This window comes from Suricata suricatta, chromosome 5 (assembly GCF_006229205.1).
Source record: "Suricata suricatta isolate VVHF042 chromosome 5, meerkat_22Aug2017_6uvM2_HiC, whole genome shotgun sequence".
Classification (NCBI taxonomy): Eukaryota; Metazoa; Chordata; class Mammalia; order Carnivora; family Herpestidae; genus Suricata; species Suricata suricatta.
In genome coordinates, this window is record NC_043704.1 from 67,641,203 (window position 1) to 67,661,468 (window position 20,266).

Sequence of the window (20,266 nt, forward strand, 5' to 3'; positions counted from 1 at the left end):
GAATTACAATCCAAGAGGTAGCCAGCAAAACAGAATCTTAAATCAAATGAATTTGGGGATTAGTCAGTGTCAAACTGGAGAAGAAAAACTGATGGGACATGGAAGTACTCTACCTTTTCTGGATTTCTTGTTTGTCTTCTGGAAATAACTCATCACCGCAACAAAGAGAGTAAAAGGAGAAAGATGGGGTGGGAGGAAAGGAGAGAAAATATCAAGACAAAGCATCAAGTTTTATGAATTACCTACAATCCTCTGGACAGTAAGGAACCTGGGGGCCAAGGGTTATTATCATTTATAAAAATGTCTCCCTCCCTACAGCCTCAGAGAATAAGGCAAAACAAACAAGAGGGTGAAAGTTACCTTTATGATTAACTTGTTACTGGCAGACATACTTAGAAAACTAACCTCATTTTGTGATCTACTTTGCACCTAACCAATTTTATAGTTGCAGAGTCTTTCTAAAGGGCTGAGCCCTTCAGATTAGATCCCACAAGTGAGCATTTAGATATCACAGGTGTTACTTAAACTGATTCAGTTGGTTACTCCAAGGAAGTGCAGCTACTGAAAAAATACCAGTTTACTAAAACTCAAACTTCATTCAAGGAAAAAAAAAACACACAATATTTTAAAATGTCTAGATAACTCCCAGGACGAGTCAGTTGACAGTTGGCAACTGTCAGTTGATAGTAAAAACTATCCAATCCAGACGTTGCAGAATTTCCTCTGTATAATACAGTACTTGAGAGACTAAATTAACAGAGCAGAAAGCATAGAGATTCATGACAAGGCTATCTCCCTGTAAACTCTTTAGAGGAATGGAAGGGATTAATTAGGACCAGGATTGGGGATTAGTTGAGTCTCTAACCTAGTCTATGTTACACAGCCCTGACAAAGCCAACAAATGTAATCTAACAATCCTCCAAAATCAGATTTTATGTAGCCCACACTTAGATTCTTATAGTGACTCCTTAACAGCAAACGATTTCCTACTAAATATTATCCACAATCATCATAAAATAATCTTTTTCATGACAAAAATGACACAAATTCTAAAGAGGAAAACCAAGGGCCTCGATGTTAACAAAGGTATCAAAAGCAGCCTGCAGTGTGATTGTCAGGAACATCATATCAAAAACAAACCCGTGTATAAGGAACAAATCTGTATATAAAATATAAGTTTGCAAAGGGAATTAAAATATAGACAAGAAATGAAAATGGTTCGCACCTGCAGCGTACAATTCTCTTTTCGTTTGAGGAACTCCACAAACCTGGCCACTACTCCCGGTGTGCTGATGACTTCATCAATAGGAGGATTAGGTTCTGTCTCCCCATAAAAACAAAAAAAAGGAAAGAAGAAGAATAATCCTTTCATTTCAATGCAAGGACTTTATGAGCTCAAATTTACTTCATAATATCCCTCCCTATATTTTAGCTTCTCTTTCATGTTGGAAACCTAAAGAAGAAAACAAAATGGAAAATTCTAAATGTAACATTGAGTTCAGTCACTTTGAGACTAGGGCAGCTCAAAAGGTTTCACAATAAGGTACGCATTAACATGGGAATGATGGGCAGAATTGTCAAAAATTAAAGTTATTGCTTCTACAATTTTAGAAAACTTAGAAAATAGGGGGAAAAACATCCAAAGACAACCACTGCTGCTGTTACTGTATTGTTCCTTCTAGCCCCTTCTCTGTAGATGGGATTTTAGTCTAACAATAAGTTGTTTTAATAAACTGGATTAGGTGACTCTGCATGTGCTTGTAGGGTTTAATTTTAAGCTCTGGTGTTAAGTAGTAACCAGAAAGAATTCATTAAGGATGACTTGCCAAATTAATCTCACTTTTCATTTATGACAAGAGTATTTTATAAATGAAATCATTCGGTAGAAACCTGTTGGGTAAATAGAAAATGCCCTAAACAATCAGCATGGTAATTTCAGCAAGAGCTTTGATAAAGTTCTTAATGACATTCATGTAGTGATGTGAGAAAAATGACGGTTGGATTACAGTACTACTAGGGATTCTTAGCCAAGTCCATGGCTTTAATAAAACAAAGATGATAATGGTTCAATGTTAATTTGGAGAGAGCACTGATGACATGTTCTTTGCCTGGTTCCACATTTTTATCAACTATTCAGGTAATACATCAAATAGAATTGATTATAATGATGAAGTACTTAAAATGCTAGATTACAGAAATAACAGGAAAAACAATAATAAACTGAAGTTGTCAATAAAATAATATTTAAAAAGCAATTAAAAAAATCTACAGGACTTCACAGATGAAACCTAAAAACAGTGCATAAAGAGAAGTTCTACGGGAGTTTAGATGGCTGCAAATACAGTGACCCATTACTGGGCCAAAGTACCTGATGCCATCTTAGAGCACATTACTGGAACGTACAGTCTTAGGACAAGAAAGGCAATCTCTCCCCACACCTTAGGGTAATGAGAACACATCTGAAGTACTGTATTCTAGTTATCCCATTTTTTTTAATGTTTACTTCAGAGACGGTGTGTACACACGTGTGCAGGGCAGCGACAGACAGACGGGAGAGAATGTCAAGCAGGTTCCACACTCAGCATAGCATGTAGCCCCATGTGGGGCTTGATCTCATGACCCTGAGATCATGAACTGAGCTGAAATCAAGAGTCGGAGCTTAACTGAGCCACCCAGGTGCCCCTAGTTATCACAGTTTTAAGAGGGATGGCTGCAAACTAGAATCTAGGCAGTAAAGTAGTAGAAAGCAGTGAAAAGACCATAAAAGGCCACATGGTATGGGAAAGCCATTAGGCTTAGCACACTGAAGAGAGACAAGAAGAGTGGGGAAAATATACATAATAATGGCCTTCAAATATTAGTAAGTTGTCACACAAAAAATATAATTTTTGTTATATCACACAAAAATGTACATTATATGTTATAGGTTTTTATTCCAGTCCCTCAAGGAATATATTAATTTATCACTAATGACTCCAAACAACTATACCTTACTACTGGGCAAGGGGTGGCAGCTATTTATTTAATGTCAATATTGACTATCAACATTTTAATGTGGTTCAGAGCTGCACAGTTCTTTTTATTTGCCCAGAATGGCAAAAGTATCATATTTTAGCCTACCCTAATTAAATAAATAATTGCCCTGCCCAGTAATAAATCTATACTTAAATTTCAGTGATAAAATACTAGCATTAAAATCAACAATCACTGATCTTTCAAGTGATATTTTGAAAGTTTTTCTTGGAATGCCAGACTGGCTCAGTCAGTAGGGCATGCAACCCTTGATCTCAGGGTTGTGAGTTCCATCCCCACATATAGATTATGTAAAAATAATTAAATCTTTAAAAAAAACCAAAAAACATTTTTCTTAAAAAAGAATGCAATTTGTCATTTGAATTAACATGAAATACTGACTACTGTTCTTCTCACTTTAAGGTCTTTTATAAGATAGCTCAGAAATTAAAATAATGCTGCTATCTGGTCCTGGTAAGACTGCACAAATAAATAAACTCAAAAGTTAGCCATGGCTCATAATTATACATATGTCTGTTAAGTGTCCTTTTATTCTGTTCATAGACTCACTCCAAAGCAATCTGCCTGTGATATGAAAAATGGAACATGGTAAAGTAGTATTTTTTATCTAAATTAAAAAAGATACAGTCGACCCTTGAACAATACAAAACTTGGTGCTGTCTGTGTACCAATCCTCACACAGTCAAAAATCCTTTCACAACTTTTGACCCCTGCAAAACCGAACTAATAGCCTACTGTTGACAAGAAACCTCACCTATAACATAGTCGATTATCACTTATTTTGTATATGTATTACATACTGTATTCTTACAATAAAGCTAGAGAAAGGAAAATGATATTAAGAAAATTATAAGGAAGAGAAAATACATTTATAAGACTGTACTCAACTTATCAAAAATGATCCACATTACAAGTGGACCTGCACAGTTTAAGCCCTGTTATTCAAGGGTCAACTGTTAACATATTCAGAACTCACCTTTTGAAAGCAATTTTCTGAATTTCTGTGTTGCTGAAAGCTGTTGCTCTGGGCTATTGGAAAATATCATTTCAATCATGTCAGAAGTAATAACACCACCCTGGAAGCATAAACAAAAAGCCAATATGATAAAATTTTAACTCTAATTCAAAGGAAAACATAGTATCCTACACAAAGGTAGGATAAACTTTACATGTAAAAATGTCTGAGACGATCAACAATGTGATAACAATCCAATACTTTGTCTATCACTAAGAAGCTCACGGGGGTACCTGGGTGGCTCAAGTTGTGATCTCCCCGTTGCGGAATCAAGCCCCACATGGGTTCCACACTCAGCGCGAGCCTGCTAGAGATTCTCTCTCCCACTCTCTGCCCCTCCCCCCACCTCAATATAAATAAAATATTAAAAAAGAAACTAATGACAATAAGAAAGTAATCATACTAGTAAACACTAAGACAAGGTGTTTATTATTCTTCCTCTCCTTGGTCATCATATGGTTGGTTGCTCCTTGTCATTCAGACTAAATGTTAAATTCCAAAAGAAGGCTTTTCATGGTCTCCAGATCTAAAGCAGCCACTCCATCTCCATCACCCTATTTTAATCTTATACGAATGCTTCGCTTCTCACCATCAGATATTTTTCTCAGTTACGTGTTTACTGCTCAAATTCCTCCAGTATAGCAGAAGATTTGTGAAAACCAAAGAACTTTTCCATCCTACCTTGCCCATCTAACTAAAGGCTGCTTAATATGCTCACAAATATTTATCGAATGAGTATAGAATAATCCTATGGAACTCACTGATTCTAGCTGCTACCAAATCAACAGCTGACTCAAGTTTATTTAAAATTTCTGTTTTCTTCATTAAAACTTTTTAGTTTTCCACTATTTTCTTGCTTTCTTAGAACTTTTCCATTTTCTACTACAACCCATCCCCAGTATGAGCAGTTAACCTTCTTCTCAGGGTCACTTGTCAGAATGAAATAAAATTCCTATCATTTCATGAAGGATTAGAGGCAACAAGACGAACTGTGAAGAAAGCTGCACTGAACCGTAAATACTAGCTGGCTGGTAAGCAATACCTACTAAACACTTAAGAATTCCAATTGGCAGAAGCATTCTGCTCTTGAAAGTCAGAAAAGTAACTACTCTGAAACCTACAAAACTGATTCCTAAATAAACAAAGGTACCTATACAATTCTGTTATGCACGTTTGGATACAGCTGGATACACACATTCATACACGCATGCACGTTTTCTTCCTTCTCTTATCCCCTAATATGAGATGTGTTGACTGTACAGTCATGGTATTTGAGTACTGTTAGTTTTATATACCAGCATTTAAGTAACAGTATATCAAAGAGAGGAGTGAACATCGCTCAAGGACTTTGCATCTTCTTCTGGGAAAAAGATTAGTACATTTTTAGTTGCACAAAGGATAACTATCATGTCACATGGAGGTATAACTGGTATTTCTTTATCTGAGACTCAGTATGGTTTAAAGAGTTGTGTATGCATGCCAAGTTGCCAAGGAATATACTAGGATAGTTAATTTTGTGTGTCAATTTGGTTAGGTTATGGTAGCCAGCTGTCTGAACACACACTAATCTAGATTTTGCTGTAAAAGTAATTTTTAAATGTGATTAACATTTAAACCAGTATAATCAAGTAAAGCACATTACTCTCCAAAATGTGAGTTGGCCTCAATCAATCAGTTAAAGGTCTTCAGAGCAATGACAGGTTTTCTGAAAAAACTTCACCCTCAAAACTACATCAACCCTTACGTGAATTTCCAGCCTACTGACGTGCCCTACAGATTTTGGACTTCCTAGCTCCAACAAGTACATGAGCCAATTCCTTAAAATCAACCAATCAATCTCCTATAGGTTGTTTCCTCTATAGCCTCTTAATATTATAGTCCACAAAATATTTCACATTCATTTTAACATTCACTTAAAAAAATGGACAGCTTGACTTTCTGAAGGGCCAAGAATTCACCACAAAATGATAGTGTTGGCTAAATGTCTATATGGATTCCAAAATGATTTAAACTGCTCTCCTAATTCCAAAAGAAAATTAGTCCATAAAAAACTAGAGATCTATGAAGTAAAAAAGAAAAAATATATATGTATATATAGGATACTGTGCATAATATGCCACAACTTGCTTAAAAGGGGAGGAGGAAGAACTTATCTTCTCAAGAAGAATAAGAATCCAGTCACAGTGGTTGCAAATGAAGAAAGAAATTGGGTCACTGAGGTAGAAGAAAGATTTCTTTTTTTGAAAACCATGTATGATCTACTAAAACATTACATAATTGATTACAATAAATGAGAAATCTAGACAGGTATCCACATAAATAAAGCTTAATTTTTAGATGCTCATGTAACCTCAAGAAAGTTACAAAACAGGTTGTAATAGAAAAGTCCAACAGCTGTAATGTAGAACCAATTTTTAAAATCAGATAAACATGCCCAATTTGATAACTAAAATGAAGAACAAATTGGGATTTTCTTTAAAGTATCCCTTGTTATTCAACTTCTAAGGAATAATTTTATAATTATCTTTATCTGAACCAATCTTCATAACTTAATTCTGTTTAACTGCATGTTATTCAAACTATAATAAATATCTAATGAACCATGATATTAAGTATATGACTTCTTTTTAAAAATGAAATGCCAACTACTTTCTGTAGCCATTTACTAACGCCTTTTTTAAAAACCCAAATAGAAAGCTAAGCCTCTGATCTTCATCAGAAAAATACTAAAGAGAGTCTCTTTCATGATCTTACTTACTGGTGCCATCTCCATGTTATTAATCTGAGCCTCATGGAAACCTCCATCTGACATAACTTCTTCTTCTGTTTCTTCCTCTGCTGTAGCAACATTTCTCCGCTTGAATAACTAAAAAATAAAATATTGTTACTAAGTATTCCAATACAAAGGAGTTAAACATCCAAAAACTAGGCACCCCACTTAAAAGGCAATAAGGAAGGACAGAACTTTTTTAAACATCATTTTAAAAATTCTAAAGGTTGTGCCATGTTCAACTTTCCTGAGGACAATCTATTTCAGAATTTTCCAGTATTATAATCTAATGCAATTAACAATCATAATATGCTGTGATCAACACCCGATGTGGCACAACTTTCTAAGAGAAGCCTAACACTGCGAGACATGTAAAATGAGTAAGGGTGAAAAAGGGGCATGCTTGGCCATTCCCCTCTTTCCTTTATGTTAAGTTGGCAATACTATAGTCCTAACAATACATGATAGAAAATGATAAAAATGATGTCAGAATGGCTTAATACTTCCCTCCTAAACCACAAAGATAATAGACTGAGCCTTCCCAACCTTTCTAACCTCTTCAGTAACCAGTGAAGGCAAGTGATTACTACTGGAACGCTAACTTTAAACCGTCCATTGATTTGTGTAGGCAAAGAATACTTCTTCCCAAAGGGAGCCCACTAAGGTGCCTCCATTATATCTTTAATAATCCAAGGCAATTCACTTGTTCATCAAACCATGATGGAGGACCAATAAATAACTTATCCTCTGCAACTCTAAAAGCAGATAAAATGCATAAAATAACAGGTTTCGGCCAATGTATAAGAGGCAACCCTAGCACTGATCCTTCAGAGAAAAAAATAGCACCGGCTCTACGACTGCCTCAGATTATTTCCTGGACAGTTTTCAGGTTGTAGCACAGGGAGGACAAAACCCAATCAGGGCCTATAGGCTCATCAGTTGAGCAGACAGAATTTAGAAATGAGGCCAAATCAACTAGCATCCACAGGCAGAATCTGCAGAAAGTTCCCCATGAGTCCAAGCTTCCTGCTAATACGCATAGGTGTGTAAGGAAAAGCTGGGAAAGGACTCACCTCCAACAAACATGCAGAACAATTTTGACAGTTATACCAGTCAAGGGATACTCATGTTTCAATCAGACAGAATAAAAAAGGTTTTGGGTGCTTGGAAGGCTCAATTAGTTAAGCATCGACTCTTGATTTTAGCACGGGTCATGATCTCAGTTGGTGGGACCAAGCCACATATCAGGCGTATACTGAAGCAGAGCCTGCTTGGGATTCCTTCCCTCCGTTTCTCTCTGCCTCTCTCTCTCTCTTAAAATAAACTTAAAAAAAAAAAGACTTCCCAATATATAGAAAGCATTTAGTAGAATACTCAGATGGAAACAGACACAGTAGTGAGGCTAAATTAGCCCTAGATTAAAGGGTTAAAAGTTCCAACCCAATGAAACATCAAAACAAAAGTTCCAAGTAATTTACTAAGCACACTGACAAATTTCAGACCTATTTTTATTAAAAGATACAAGAACTCCAACAAGCAAGGTAAAATTCACAATTCTTAGAATTCAATTGGAAACTACCAAGCACTAAAAAGAAGAAAACACTATCCATGAAGAAGAGAAAAACTAATGAATCAAAATCACCCAGAAATGACAAAAATGGCAGAAATGGAAAAAAGGATTATAATTGGGGTTATAAATATATTCCACATATTCAAAAAGCAATAGTACAGCCATGAAGAGAAAGAGGAAGAGATGAACCAAAAGGCTAAGCAAATACCTAGACATGAAAAATACAATTTTTCAGATGAAAAGCACATGGATGGGATTAACAAATTACATATTGCAGAAGAAAAGATTAGTTAATTTAATATAAACACTCCAAAATAAAAGAGATGGGAAAAAAAAGACTAAGAAAATCGGCAAAAAATGTAAGTCAGATGTGGGACGTCAGTGGTGTAATACACATGCACTGGAGTTCTAAGATTGGGGTACGGGAATATATTTGGAAAATGGCCAAAAAATTTTTTTTCCTTTTTAAGTTTCAAGTTTTTATTTAAGTTCCAGTTAGTTAACATTATAGTATATTAGATTCAGGAGAATTTAGTGATTCATCACTCACATATAACACCCAGTGCTCATCACAACTGCCTTCCTTAAAACCCATCACTCATGTAATCCATCTCCCCCACCCTCTCCCGTCCAGCAATCGTTACTCTGGTCCTCACATTTAAGAATCTGTTTGACAGTTTGCCTCTTTTCCCCTCCTATATTCGTCTGTTTCGCTTCTTAAATTCCACATAAGTGAAATCATACAGTATTTGTTTTTCCATGATTGTCTTCTATGACTTACTTTGCCTAGAATAATACACTCTAGATCCATTCATTTCATAAATGGTAAGGCTTCATCTTTTTTATTGCTGAGTAGTATTCCATTGTGTATGTATGTGTGTATATATACACATACACACATCTTTATCCATTCATCAATCAATGGACATTTGGACTCGATAATTTGAAATTTATTCGTGTTTTCTGTCCATTTCTTAACTGGATTATTTGGTTTTTGGGTGTTCAGTTGTATAAATTCTTTATGGATTTTGGATTACTAACCCTTAATCAGATATGCCATTTACAAATATTTTCTCCCATTCTGAAGGCTGCCTTTTAGTTTTGTTTCCTTTGCTGTGCAGAAACTTTTATCCTGATAAAATCCAAATAGTTCATTTTTGCTTTTGTTTCCCTTGCCTCCAGAGACACATCAAGTAAAAAGTTGCTTATGGCTGATGTCAGAGAGGTTGTTGCCTGTGTTCTCCTCTAGGAATTTGATGGTTTCTTGTCTCACATTTAGCTCACTCATCCATTTTGAATTTATTTTTGCATATGGTGTAAAAAAAGTGGTCCGGTTTCATTCTTCTGCATGTCGATGTCCAGTTTTCCCAACACCATTTGTTAAGACTCTTTTTTTTTCAACTGGATATTCTTTCCTGCTTTGTCAAAGATTAGTTGACTATATAGTTGTGGGTCCATTTCTGGGTTTTCTATTGTTCCAATGATCTACGTTTCTGTTTTTGTGCTAGTACCATACATCTTGATCACTACAGCTTTGTAATATAACTTGTCCAGAACTGTGATGCCTCCAGCTTTTTCTTTTTCAAGAGTGCTTTGGCTATTCAGGGTCTTTTTTGTTCTACAGTTTTACCTCTTTGGTGGATTTATTCCTATGTATCTTATAATCTTGATGTGATTGTAAATGGGATCAATTCCTTGATTTCTCTTTCTGCTGCTTCATTATGGGTATATAGAAATGCAAGAGATTACTGTATGTTGATTGTGTAACCTGTAACTTTACTGAATTCATAGATCAGTTCTAGCAATTTTTTGGTAGAGTCGTTTGGGTTTTCTACATAGAGTATCATGTCATTTGCAAATAGTGAAAGTTTGACTTCTTCTCTGCTGATTTGGATGCCCTTCATTTCTTTTGGCTGTCTGACTGCTGAGGCTAGGACTTCTAGCACTGTGTTAAGTAACAGTGGTAAGAGCAGACATCCCTTTCTTGTTCCTGAACATAGAGGAAAAGCTCTCATTTTTTTCTCCATTGAGGAAGATAGTAGCCGTGGGTCTTTTGTATACAGCCTTTATGATGTTGAGGTACATTCCCTCTATCCCTACTTTGTTGAGGGTTTTTATCAAGAAAGGATGCTGTACTTTGTTAAATGCTTCTCCTGCAATCTATTTAGAAGACCATATATTTCTTATCCTTTCTTTTAATAATGTGGTATATCACATTGATTCATTTCAGAATACTAAACCATCTTTACAGCCCAAGAATAAATCCCACTTGATTGTGGTGAATTATTCTTAAAATGGACTATTAGATTTGATTTCCTAGTATTTTGTTGAGAATTTTTACATCCATGCTCATCAGGAATATTGGTCTGAACTGTCTTTTTTAGTGGGGTCTTTGTCTGGTTTTGGAATCAAGGCAATGCTGACCTCATAGAATGAGTTTGGAAGTTTTCCTTCCATTTCTACTTTTTGGAACAGTTTGAGAATTGGTATTAACTCTTCTTTAAGAGTTTGGTAGAATCCCTTGGGAGGCCATACAGTCCTGGACTTTTGCTTATTGGGAGATATTTGATTACTGATCCAATTTCTTTGCTGGTTATTGGTTTGTTTATGTTTTCTATTTTTCCTGTTTCAGTTTGGGTAGTTTATGTGTTTCCAGGAATTCATCCATTTCTTTCAGATTGCCCAATTTGCTGGCATATAGTTTTTCATAATATTCTCTTATAATTGTTTTTATTTGTGGTATTGGTTGTGGATCTCCTCTTTTCTTCATAATTTTATTTGGGTCCCTTATCTTTTCTTTTTAACAAGTCTGGTGAGGGGGTTGTCAATTTTATTAACTTTTTCCTGGTTTCGTGGATTTGTTCCACTGACTTTGTGTTGCTGTTATTGTTTCTATATCATTTATTTCTGCCCTAATCTTTATTATTTCTCTTCTTTTGCTGGTGTTAGGCTTCATTTGTTCTTTTCCTAGCTTCCTTAAAGTTGGGTTGTGTATTTGAGATTTTTCTTGCTTCTCGAGGTAGGCCGGTATTGCATATACTTCCCTCTCATGACTGCTTTTGCTGCATTCTAAATGTTTTGGACTGTGGTGTTTTCATTTTCATTTGTTTCCTGTATTTATTTCTTTCATTTCCTGACTGACCCATTCATTCTTTAGTAAGATGGGGGTTTTTTTGTTTTGTTTTTTTTAATTTTGAGAGACAGAACAGGAGAGAAGCAGAGAGATACCCAAGCAGGCTCCGTGCTGTCAGTGCACAGCCTGACAAAGGGCTTGAACTCATTAACTCTTGAGTTTATGACCTGAGCTGAAACCAAGAGTCAGATGCTTAACTGACTGAGCCACCCAGATGCCCCCAATAGAATGTTCTTTTGCTTCCATGCATTTGTGGTCTTTCCACATTTTTTCCTGTAGCTGACTTCAAGTTCCATAGTGCTGTGGTCTGAAAATATGCGTGGTATGATCTCAATCTTTTTGTACTTGTTGAGGCCTGATATGTGACCTAGTATGTGATCTCTTTTGGAGAATTTCCCATGTGCACTCAAAAAGAATGTGTATTATGCTGCTTTAGGATGAAATATTCTAGATATATCTGTTAAGTCCATTTGGTCCAGTGTGTCATTCAAAGCCACTGTTTCCTTGTTGCTTTTCTTCTTAGATGATTTGTCCATTGCTGTTAAGTGTGGTGTTAAAGTCCCCTACTATTACATCAAGGAGTTCCTTTGTTTGTTATTGTTTCATACATTTGGGTGTCTCATTTTGGGGGCATAAATATTTACAATTGTTAGATCTTCTTGTTGGACAGACCCCTTTATTATGATATAGTGCACCCCCCTTTCATTTCTTGTTACAGTCTTTGGTTTAAAACCTAGTTTGCGTGATAGAAGTACTGCTATTCTAGCTTTCTTTTTCATGTCCATTTGCATGATAAATGCTTATCCATCCTCTCACTTTCAATGTGGAGGTGGCAAGGTCTAAATGAATCTCTTGTAGGTGCACCTGGGTGGCTCAGTCAGTTAAGTGTCTGATTTTGGCTCAGATCTCACAGTCATGAATTTGAGCCCACACTGGGCTCTGTGCTGACAGCCTGGAGTCTGCTTCAGATTCTGTGTCTCCTTCTCTCTGTCTCCTCCCCCTCCCTCTCCAAATTAAACATTAAAAAAATATTTTTAATGAGTCTCTTGTAGACGGCATACAGATAGTTTTTATCCATTCTTTTACCCTATGTCTTTTAATTGGAGCATTTAGTCCATTTACATTCAGAACAATTATTGATAGATATGAATTTAGTGGCATTTTATTACTTGTTTTGTTGTTTCTACAGATTTTCTCTGTTCCTTTCTAGCCTCTGTCACTTTTGGTCTTTCCTACTTAAAGAGTCCCAGGTTATCTTGCAGGGCTGGTTTAGTGGTCACAAACTCTTTTATTTTTGTTCGTCTGGGAAACTCTTTTATCTCTACTTCTATTCTGAATGACAACCTTGATAGAGTATTATTCTTGGCTGCATATTTTTCCTACTCAGTATGCTAAATACATCATGCCACTCCCTTCTTGCCTGCCTACTTTCTGTGGAGAGATAAAATGTTAACCTTATTTGTCTTCCCTTGTAAGTCAGGACTTCTTTTGCCTTACTGCTTTTAAGTTTTTTTCTTTATATTTTGCAAATTTAACTTAGATATGTCCTAGTGTTGGCCTGCTTTTATTGATTTTGATAGAAGGTGTTTGTGCCTCCTGGACTTAAATGTCTGTTTCCTTCCCCAGATTAGGTAATTTTCAGCTATAATTTCCTCAAATAAACCTTCTGCCCCATTTTCCCTCTCTTCTTCTGCTGGGACTCCTAAAATACAAATATTATTACACTTTATGAAGTCACTTCATTCCCTAGGTCTACATTCATGATCTAGTATTTTTCTTTCCCTCTTCTTTTCAGCTTTGTTATTTTCCATAATTTTATCTTCTGTATCACTTATTCATTCCTCTGCTTCTTCGATCCATGTAGTCATTACATCCATTTGGTTTCAGATCTTAGTTATTTTATTTTTCATTTCAGCCTGACTCGTTTTTTGGTCTTTTATCTCTGTGGTAATAGACTTCCTGGTGTTTTCTAAGGTTTTCTCAAGCCCAGAGAGTATCCTTATAATTGTTGCCTTAAATTCGGGATCAGGCATATTACTTAATAAACTTTTCGGTTAGATCCCTGGCCATGATCTTTACTTGTTCTTATTTTGGGGATGAATTCCTACATCTTGGCATTTTGTCTAGGTCTCTGTCTTCTCTCTGTTGGGAAAGTCTGTTATGTTCCTGCTACTGAGAGCAATAGCTTTATGAAGAAGAGGTCATATACTGTCCAGGACCTAGTGCTTCAGAAGTGTCTCTGGTGTGGGGTGCCTGGATGGCTCAGTCAGTTAAGTGCTCAACTTTCACTCAGGTCATGATCTCATGGTTTGTGAATTCAAGCCCTGCATCAGGTTCTGTGCTGACAGCTCAGAGCCTGGAGCCTGCTTCATATTCTGTATCTTCTTCTCTCTCTCTCTGTCCCTCCCCTGCTTGCTTGTTCTTTCTCTCTCTCTCTCTCAAAAATAAACATTAATAAAAAATCTTTTAAAAGTGACTCTGGTGTATGCTGTGTGCACACTCCTGCTGTGTTTTGACTCAGGTCAGTCCTCTGCAGAGTTTCTCCTTGTCTGCAGTGGGGATTATTTAGACCCTGGCCAAAGTATGGTGAGTTTTAACTAGGTGTGCTCTGGTCTGCTTATTAAAAGGGATTTGATGGTGTTTCCACTAGCACTGAAGCTTCACAGAACTCATAGTTAGAAGACGTGGTGTATGCAAGGTCTCGGCTGGTCTTCTCAGGGAGGGCCTGCTGCTCTAGTTCTCAAGTACACTTGCCTTAGTAAAGCTGCACGTGCAGAACACAGGGGGCCAGGGCCTGGTGTGAACGGTTTAAGCCACCACTGTTGGCATTGTACTGCTTACTGAAGTTAGCTTATGCTAAGGGGTAGGGGAGGAAAATGATGTCAGCCAGCCGCCTAGTCACCCCAGAAGGGAACTCGTATCTACTACCACAAAGCCCTCCCAGAAAAGCAAAAAATTTCCCCTCGTGTGTCCGGGCATCCCTTATCTCACTGCCGTCACCCTGTGTCCAGGCCACCTGCCCACCTGGCAGCACAGTACACCTTGGGATCTAACCCAAGCAGGCCTGCTGAGTTTTAAAACTCCAAACATTATGGACCTGGCATGACATGGAGCTGTGCTGGTCCTCTGGGGGAGGGTCTCACTGCACTGGGACTGATGCAGGTTTGCCCCAGAAGGGCAGTCGCACCAAAACATAGAGGCACGGAGTTTGGAGTAAAGTGCAGCAGAAAGCCAGTGTCCAGGTTAGCCACCCTCAGCAGGTGGGGCAGGGGAGGAAAATGGTGCCCACCGGCTCTTTTCTCCCCCCAAAGAGGCAATGCCACTTCTCCCAGATGCACTCCAAGAATGGGGAGCCATCTCTCTCAGTGAGTCCCAAGGGGCTCTAAATATTAACAAGGAACAACTGAAAACTGAAATTCAAAAGATCCCATTTACAACAGCATCAAAACTACAAAATACTTGGGGAAAATCTGACAAAAAACTACAAATCCCTGAGAGAAATTTAGACCTAAATAAATAGGAGATATGGGCCTTATGAGTCAGAAGACTCACTGTTACAATATCAACTTCCCCCAAGCTGATCTACAGATCTAAGAAAATTACAATCAAATCCCCATAGCTGGCTTCTGTGCACAAACTGACAAGCTGATTCTAATGTTCATATAGAAATGTAAAGGACCTGTAACAGCCAGAACAATTTTGGGGGGAAAAAAAACCAAGGTTACAGGGCTCGTAATATGATTTCAAGACTCATGATAAAAGCTACAGTAATCAAGACAGTGTGGTATATAAGACAGACAAATAAACCAATGGAAACAGAGTAGAAGTTCAGAAGACAGATCCACACATAGCTTCCACACAAAGATGGTCAACTGAATGTAAACAGTTTCAAGACAACTCAGTGAGGTAAAACTATCTTTTCAAAAAATGACATCTGAACAATTGGAGATCAATATGTTAAAAAAAAAAAAGGCTCCTTTCCTCTTACTTCACATATACAAATATTAAATGTAAATTATCATAGACCTAAATTTAAAATATAACAATAAAACTTCTTAAAGAAAACATAAAAGAAAATCTTCAGTGACCATAGATTTGGCAAAGATGCTTAGATTTGACACACAAAAGCAGACTCCATTAAAGAACTGATACATGGAATTCCAAATTCAAAATCGTGAGCTCTTCAAACAGCACTTCTGAAAACAAAAAAGCAAACATCAACTGGGAGAAAATACTTAAAAAATCACATCCAAGCTAAGACTTGCATCCAGAAAACAAGTCAGTTAAAAAACTACAGACTTTAAAAAAATGAAACTAAACAGACTTCACTAAAGCAGATCTACAGATGGAGCAAATAAACACACAGAAAGATGCTTTCAACTTCTGTCATTAGGGAAGTGCAAAATACAACCATAATGGCACCCTACTATGCGTCCCTTAGAATAGATAAAATGAAAAAGACTGATCATACCCAATTCTCAGAAGGATAAGGAGCCACTGAAACTCTCATACACTGCTGACCGTGAAAGTCAAACAGTACACCCCATTTTAGCATACAGCTAGGCTGAGAGCTTGAGGACACACCTACTATACAACCCAACCATTCTCCTCCTAGATATCTAGGGAAATGCAAATCAATGTCCATAAAAAGAGCTGTTCATAAACGTTCATAGCAGTTTTGTTTGTAATCACCAAAAACTGGAAACAATACAAACTGCCATTAACCGGTGAACAGATAAACCAATTGTGCTTTAATGTGCATAACAGAATGGTACTCAACAATAAAATGGAATGAACTACTGATACAACATAAATTAATTTCAAAAAGCCCGACAAAATAGAAGACATATTTTGTCAGTCCATTTATGCAAAATAATCAGTGGTGACCAAAAACAGATTAGAAGTTGCTTGGAGACAGGTGAAGGGTGGGGGAAAAGGTACACCAGGGAACCTGTGAGAGCAATATATATATTCACTATATTAATTACAGTGATGGTTTCAGATATATACATATGTCAAAAGTTAACAAAGTGTACACTTTGCTGTATATCAACCACACAACCATAAAGTTGCTTTTAAAAATACAGAAAAAATAGCCAAAATAATTTAAATATGTCTACTTTATGTTAAACACTATGAGTCCCTAATAATATTAAAACATAGACTTTCTTGCTCCCTCTGGAGGATGCTAAGAAACCAACTCATTTTGAAAATGAAGACACAGAGAAAATCAAGTATTTATTTTTTCTGTATGACTACTAAATCAGGAAACCCAAAAATTGCAGTTTGATCCTCTCAGATCTTGCTTTTATGATTTGTTAGGTCTGGAGCAGCAGTAAATCTATGGCTAATTAATCTCCACTACTGAGGGAAGACTCTCCTGAATACCTAATGCCCCGTAAATGAGTTTTTCTAGTCCGGCTGTAGGAACAGGCACTACTGTAGGACTGTGTAAGGGCCAGGCACTGCTCCCTCTAATCTTTTTGGATGACAATTTCTCTTGCCTTGAGCAGACTCCTCCAGCACATACGCTGATCAGTAGTCTGCTGAATATCCAAACAAACACTTTGAAGATCTCCAGGCTTCTCTCTATATACACTGGTCTCCCTTTTGGTATCCCCTCATAGAAACGAATGCCTTCGTCTCTCTGGACTGTCAGCTCTGTCTCCTCAACTCAGGAAGGCTTTAGCTCGTAGTTCCCTCTCCGTGTTGCAACCTGGAAACTCCTGAGCGGCAAGCTGAAGCAATCACAGGCCCCAACCCCTTTGTTTCCCATCTCTAGAGACCACTGTCCTTCACTGGCTAATGTCTGGTGTCCTGAATTCCTGTTTCATGTATTTTGTCTGTTTATTCTTGGTTTACTTCACGTAGGAGGGTAAACCTGGGCCCTGCTATTCCACTTCGGCTGAAAGCGGAAGTCCTCAAAGTGCCCTTTCTAATACTCAAAATATCCCACTTTTGTCTAAGGGGATCCTGTTCAAGCTATCTCCTAAGTCTTTTCAACACAATTTTCAATGGTCTTAAACTTCCTTGCTCTGTGTTATGAAAAAACATTACATATTCACATTGAATATTAAGGTATATTGAATAGTCTTGAATCAAGAATCAGTTTTTTCCAAGAAGCCTTGTTCCCTTAAGAGAAAAAATCTCTAATGACCACAGCCTCAGGATGCCAGAAGTGCTCACTGATACGAGGTATTTCACTACTTCTAAGCCTTTCTAGGACAGAGCTGGTTTTGTGTATGTGTGTTTTAAAAGAAAAACAAATGCTGAATCCCTACTGATATTACCAATTCAAATTTATATAACCTCTTTAATTTTATACTTCTATTAAGCTAAAATAATCCAGGTTCCTAATATTAAAATAATTATTTAATGTATCCATACACAAATACATATAGTTTCAGGACCAATACTATATGATTGTGAAAGCAGTTGATGATTTCTTGTACTTCTTTTTGTCCTTTAGGTACAGCCCAATAGAGATAATTAATCATTTTGCCATATTTTAAAGTGTATTAAAGTATTTCCTCTCTGTGTAGTTTAGCCACAAGCATGGATGGCACAGAGCTAGGGCCAGTTGAATACTCTTTATTTTTAAGGATTTCTTCATTATGACTTCATTTTGTTTCCCAACTACTTAAACATTTACAGAACTTCTCAATCAAGCCTAATCACTAAAATTACATCTACTGGCATTGCAAAATTTATATCCACAAGCAGCGTTTTTAATATGGAATGGTAGGGTACTGTTATGATCTTTACTATAGGTCATGAAAAACACAACTGGTGATAAACAAGTAGGATTTGAAATAAAAACATGAAAACACTTACATCACAAGGATGATGACAAGACAGGATATGAGAAATCCCCACTAAGGGAAGTCCTACAACTACGGCAGTACTGCAAGAACACGGGATAAACAGTTCTGACTGGGGCTAGCCTGGGTCAGAAAACGTAGGGTGGAGGTCTCCAAAGGAAAAAGTATGAAACTGATAAATTATCTGAGAAGTTTAACCAAGTAGAAAATCAGATAAAAATAACTTAAAAGAGCTGTAAAAGAGAATGAAAAGACAGCCAGGAATCTGAAAAAAAGCCACACAGGTTAAAAAAAAAAATCAGACCATTAACTCCAGGAAAAACAAAGTATAAAGGAAGGAAATGTAACCACGTTACACTATGCAGCTCAGCAATAAATGATACTTACATAGTAGAGTATAACTGTATTAGGAGAATGAACACAAAGGAAAGTCATGTTAGAGCTTAAGTCTTCACCTACCCATAACAGAACATCAATAGATAATACTTTAAATTGACAAATAAATAGTTAAGAGGATTGAAGGGGCTTACTTGGGAATGAGACCAGGAACACTGGTGGTTTGGTTTCAAGTAGTAGTGCTATCTAACTTTTTCAATGGTGTACATGTACTACTCGGAGAAAAATAGGTTTAAAAAAGGAAAAAACTGCCAAAACAATCATGATCTGTATGCCTTACCTAGAGACTACACGTTGCCTGAATTTGTCAACCAAGTTAATCAAGTGAAGTTGCCTGTCCACAAGTTTATCAACCTGCTTACTTCACAAGATATTTGTTATAACTAGAAATATCAAGCAAATATCTATTTAAGCAGCACTAGGTTGCCCATTCACTCTGAGTTAACAAGACTCAATCAGAATGATACCAACAAGCAAAATATTTTGCCAAAAATAAATTTTAGTTTGGTCAATAAATGCCAAGTAGACAGGGGTATTTTTAAAGTGCTGCCTAGATATATAACAAAAATTAAATGTTAGTCTGCTAAAAGGATAACCCATAAATATGCAGCAAGTTATCTTTTGTGCACTTGGCAACATCAACTCCTGTGCTACCCTCACATCTAGCTCATCAGCTGGCCTAGGCCTGCTTTTACTGAGTTTTCCCAATAGATGACAAAGCAACTGTAGAAAGATAAACAGTACGTAAATGAGTCTGTATCTTAATGATATTTAGCATTTTACAAAAATCAGGCATGAAATAAGTACTATTATGATATTAAGAAGTCTAATTAGTTTTTACCAGTTGTTTTTACAAAAAATGGTGCAAAATAAATTATGAAATGAGGATTTTCGGGGCACCTGAGTGGCTCAGTCAGTTGAGCATCTGATTTTGCCTCAGGTCATGATTTCATTCACGGGATGGAGCCCCACATCGGCTGGCAGCTTAGAGCCTGGAGCCTGCTTCTGATTCTGTGTGCCCCTCTCTCTCTGCCCCTCCCCTGCTCATGATCTGTCTCTCTGTCTCTCAAAAATATATAAATGTTTTTAAAAAATGAAGATTTTAATAGAGCAATATTCCAAAACCTTATCACAGAAACTTATTAAAAAGCCATAGTAAAATTTCAGATCTCATACAATGAAGCTGATAGAATTTCAACTACAAATATTTATAGCCTGATATATAGGACTATACTTGCCACTTGATATGTTAAGAATATAGACTCCTCCAATAAACTATTAAAAAAAATTAAAAAAAAAAGAATATAGACTCCTCAAAAACTATCGATAGAACTTCCCTATGACCCAGCAATAGCAATGCTAAGGATTTACCCAAAGGATACAGAAGTGCTGATGCATAGGGGCACATGTACCCCAATGTTCATAGTGGCACTTTCTACAATAGCCAAATCATGGAAAGAGCCTAAATGTCCATCACCTGATGAATGGATCAAGAAGATGTGGTATATATATACAATGAAGTACTATA

At 36.8% G+C, this 20,266-nt stretch overlaps 1 protein-coding gene across 4 annotated transcripts in view; it reads right to left on the reverse strand.

Moving 5' to 3' along the window:
* Positions 1-20,266, reverse strand: part of KPNA1 (karyopherin subunit alpha 1) — a 70,415-nt gene that overhangs the window by 24,382 nt on the left and 25,767 nt on the right. For all 4 annotated transcript variants that reach the window (XM_029939420.1, XM_029939418.1, XM_029939419.1 and 1 more), the window contains exons 3-5: positions 6,807-6,914; positions 4,010-4,109; positions 1,226-1,320 (exon numbers count right to left, since the gene is read on the reverse strand). In XM_029939420.1, the coding sequence (XP_029795280.1) occupies positions 1,226-1,320; positions 4,010-4,109; positions 6,807-6,914 (303 nt within the window). The remainder of the gene's footprint in view (positions 1-1,225; positions 1,321-4,009; positions 4,110-6,806; positions 6,915-20,266) is intronic.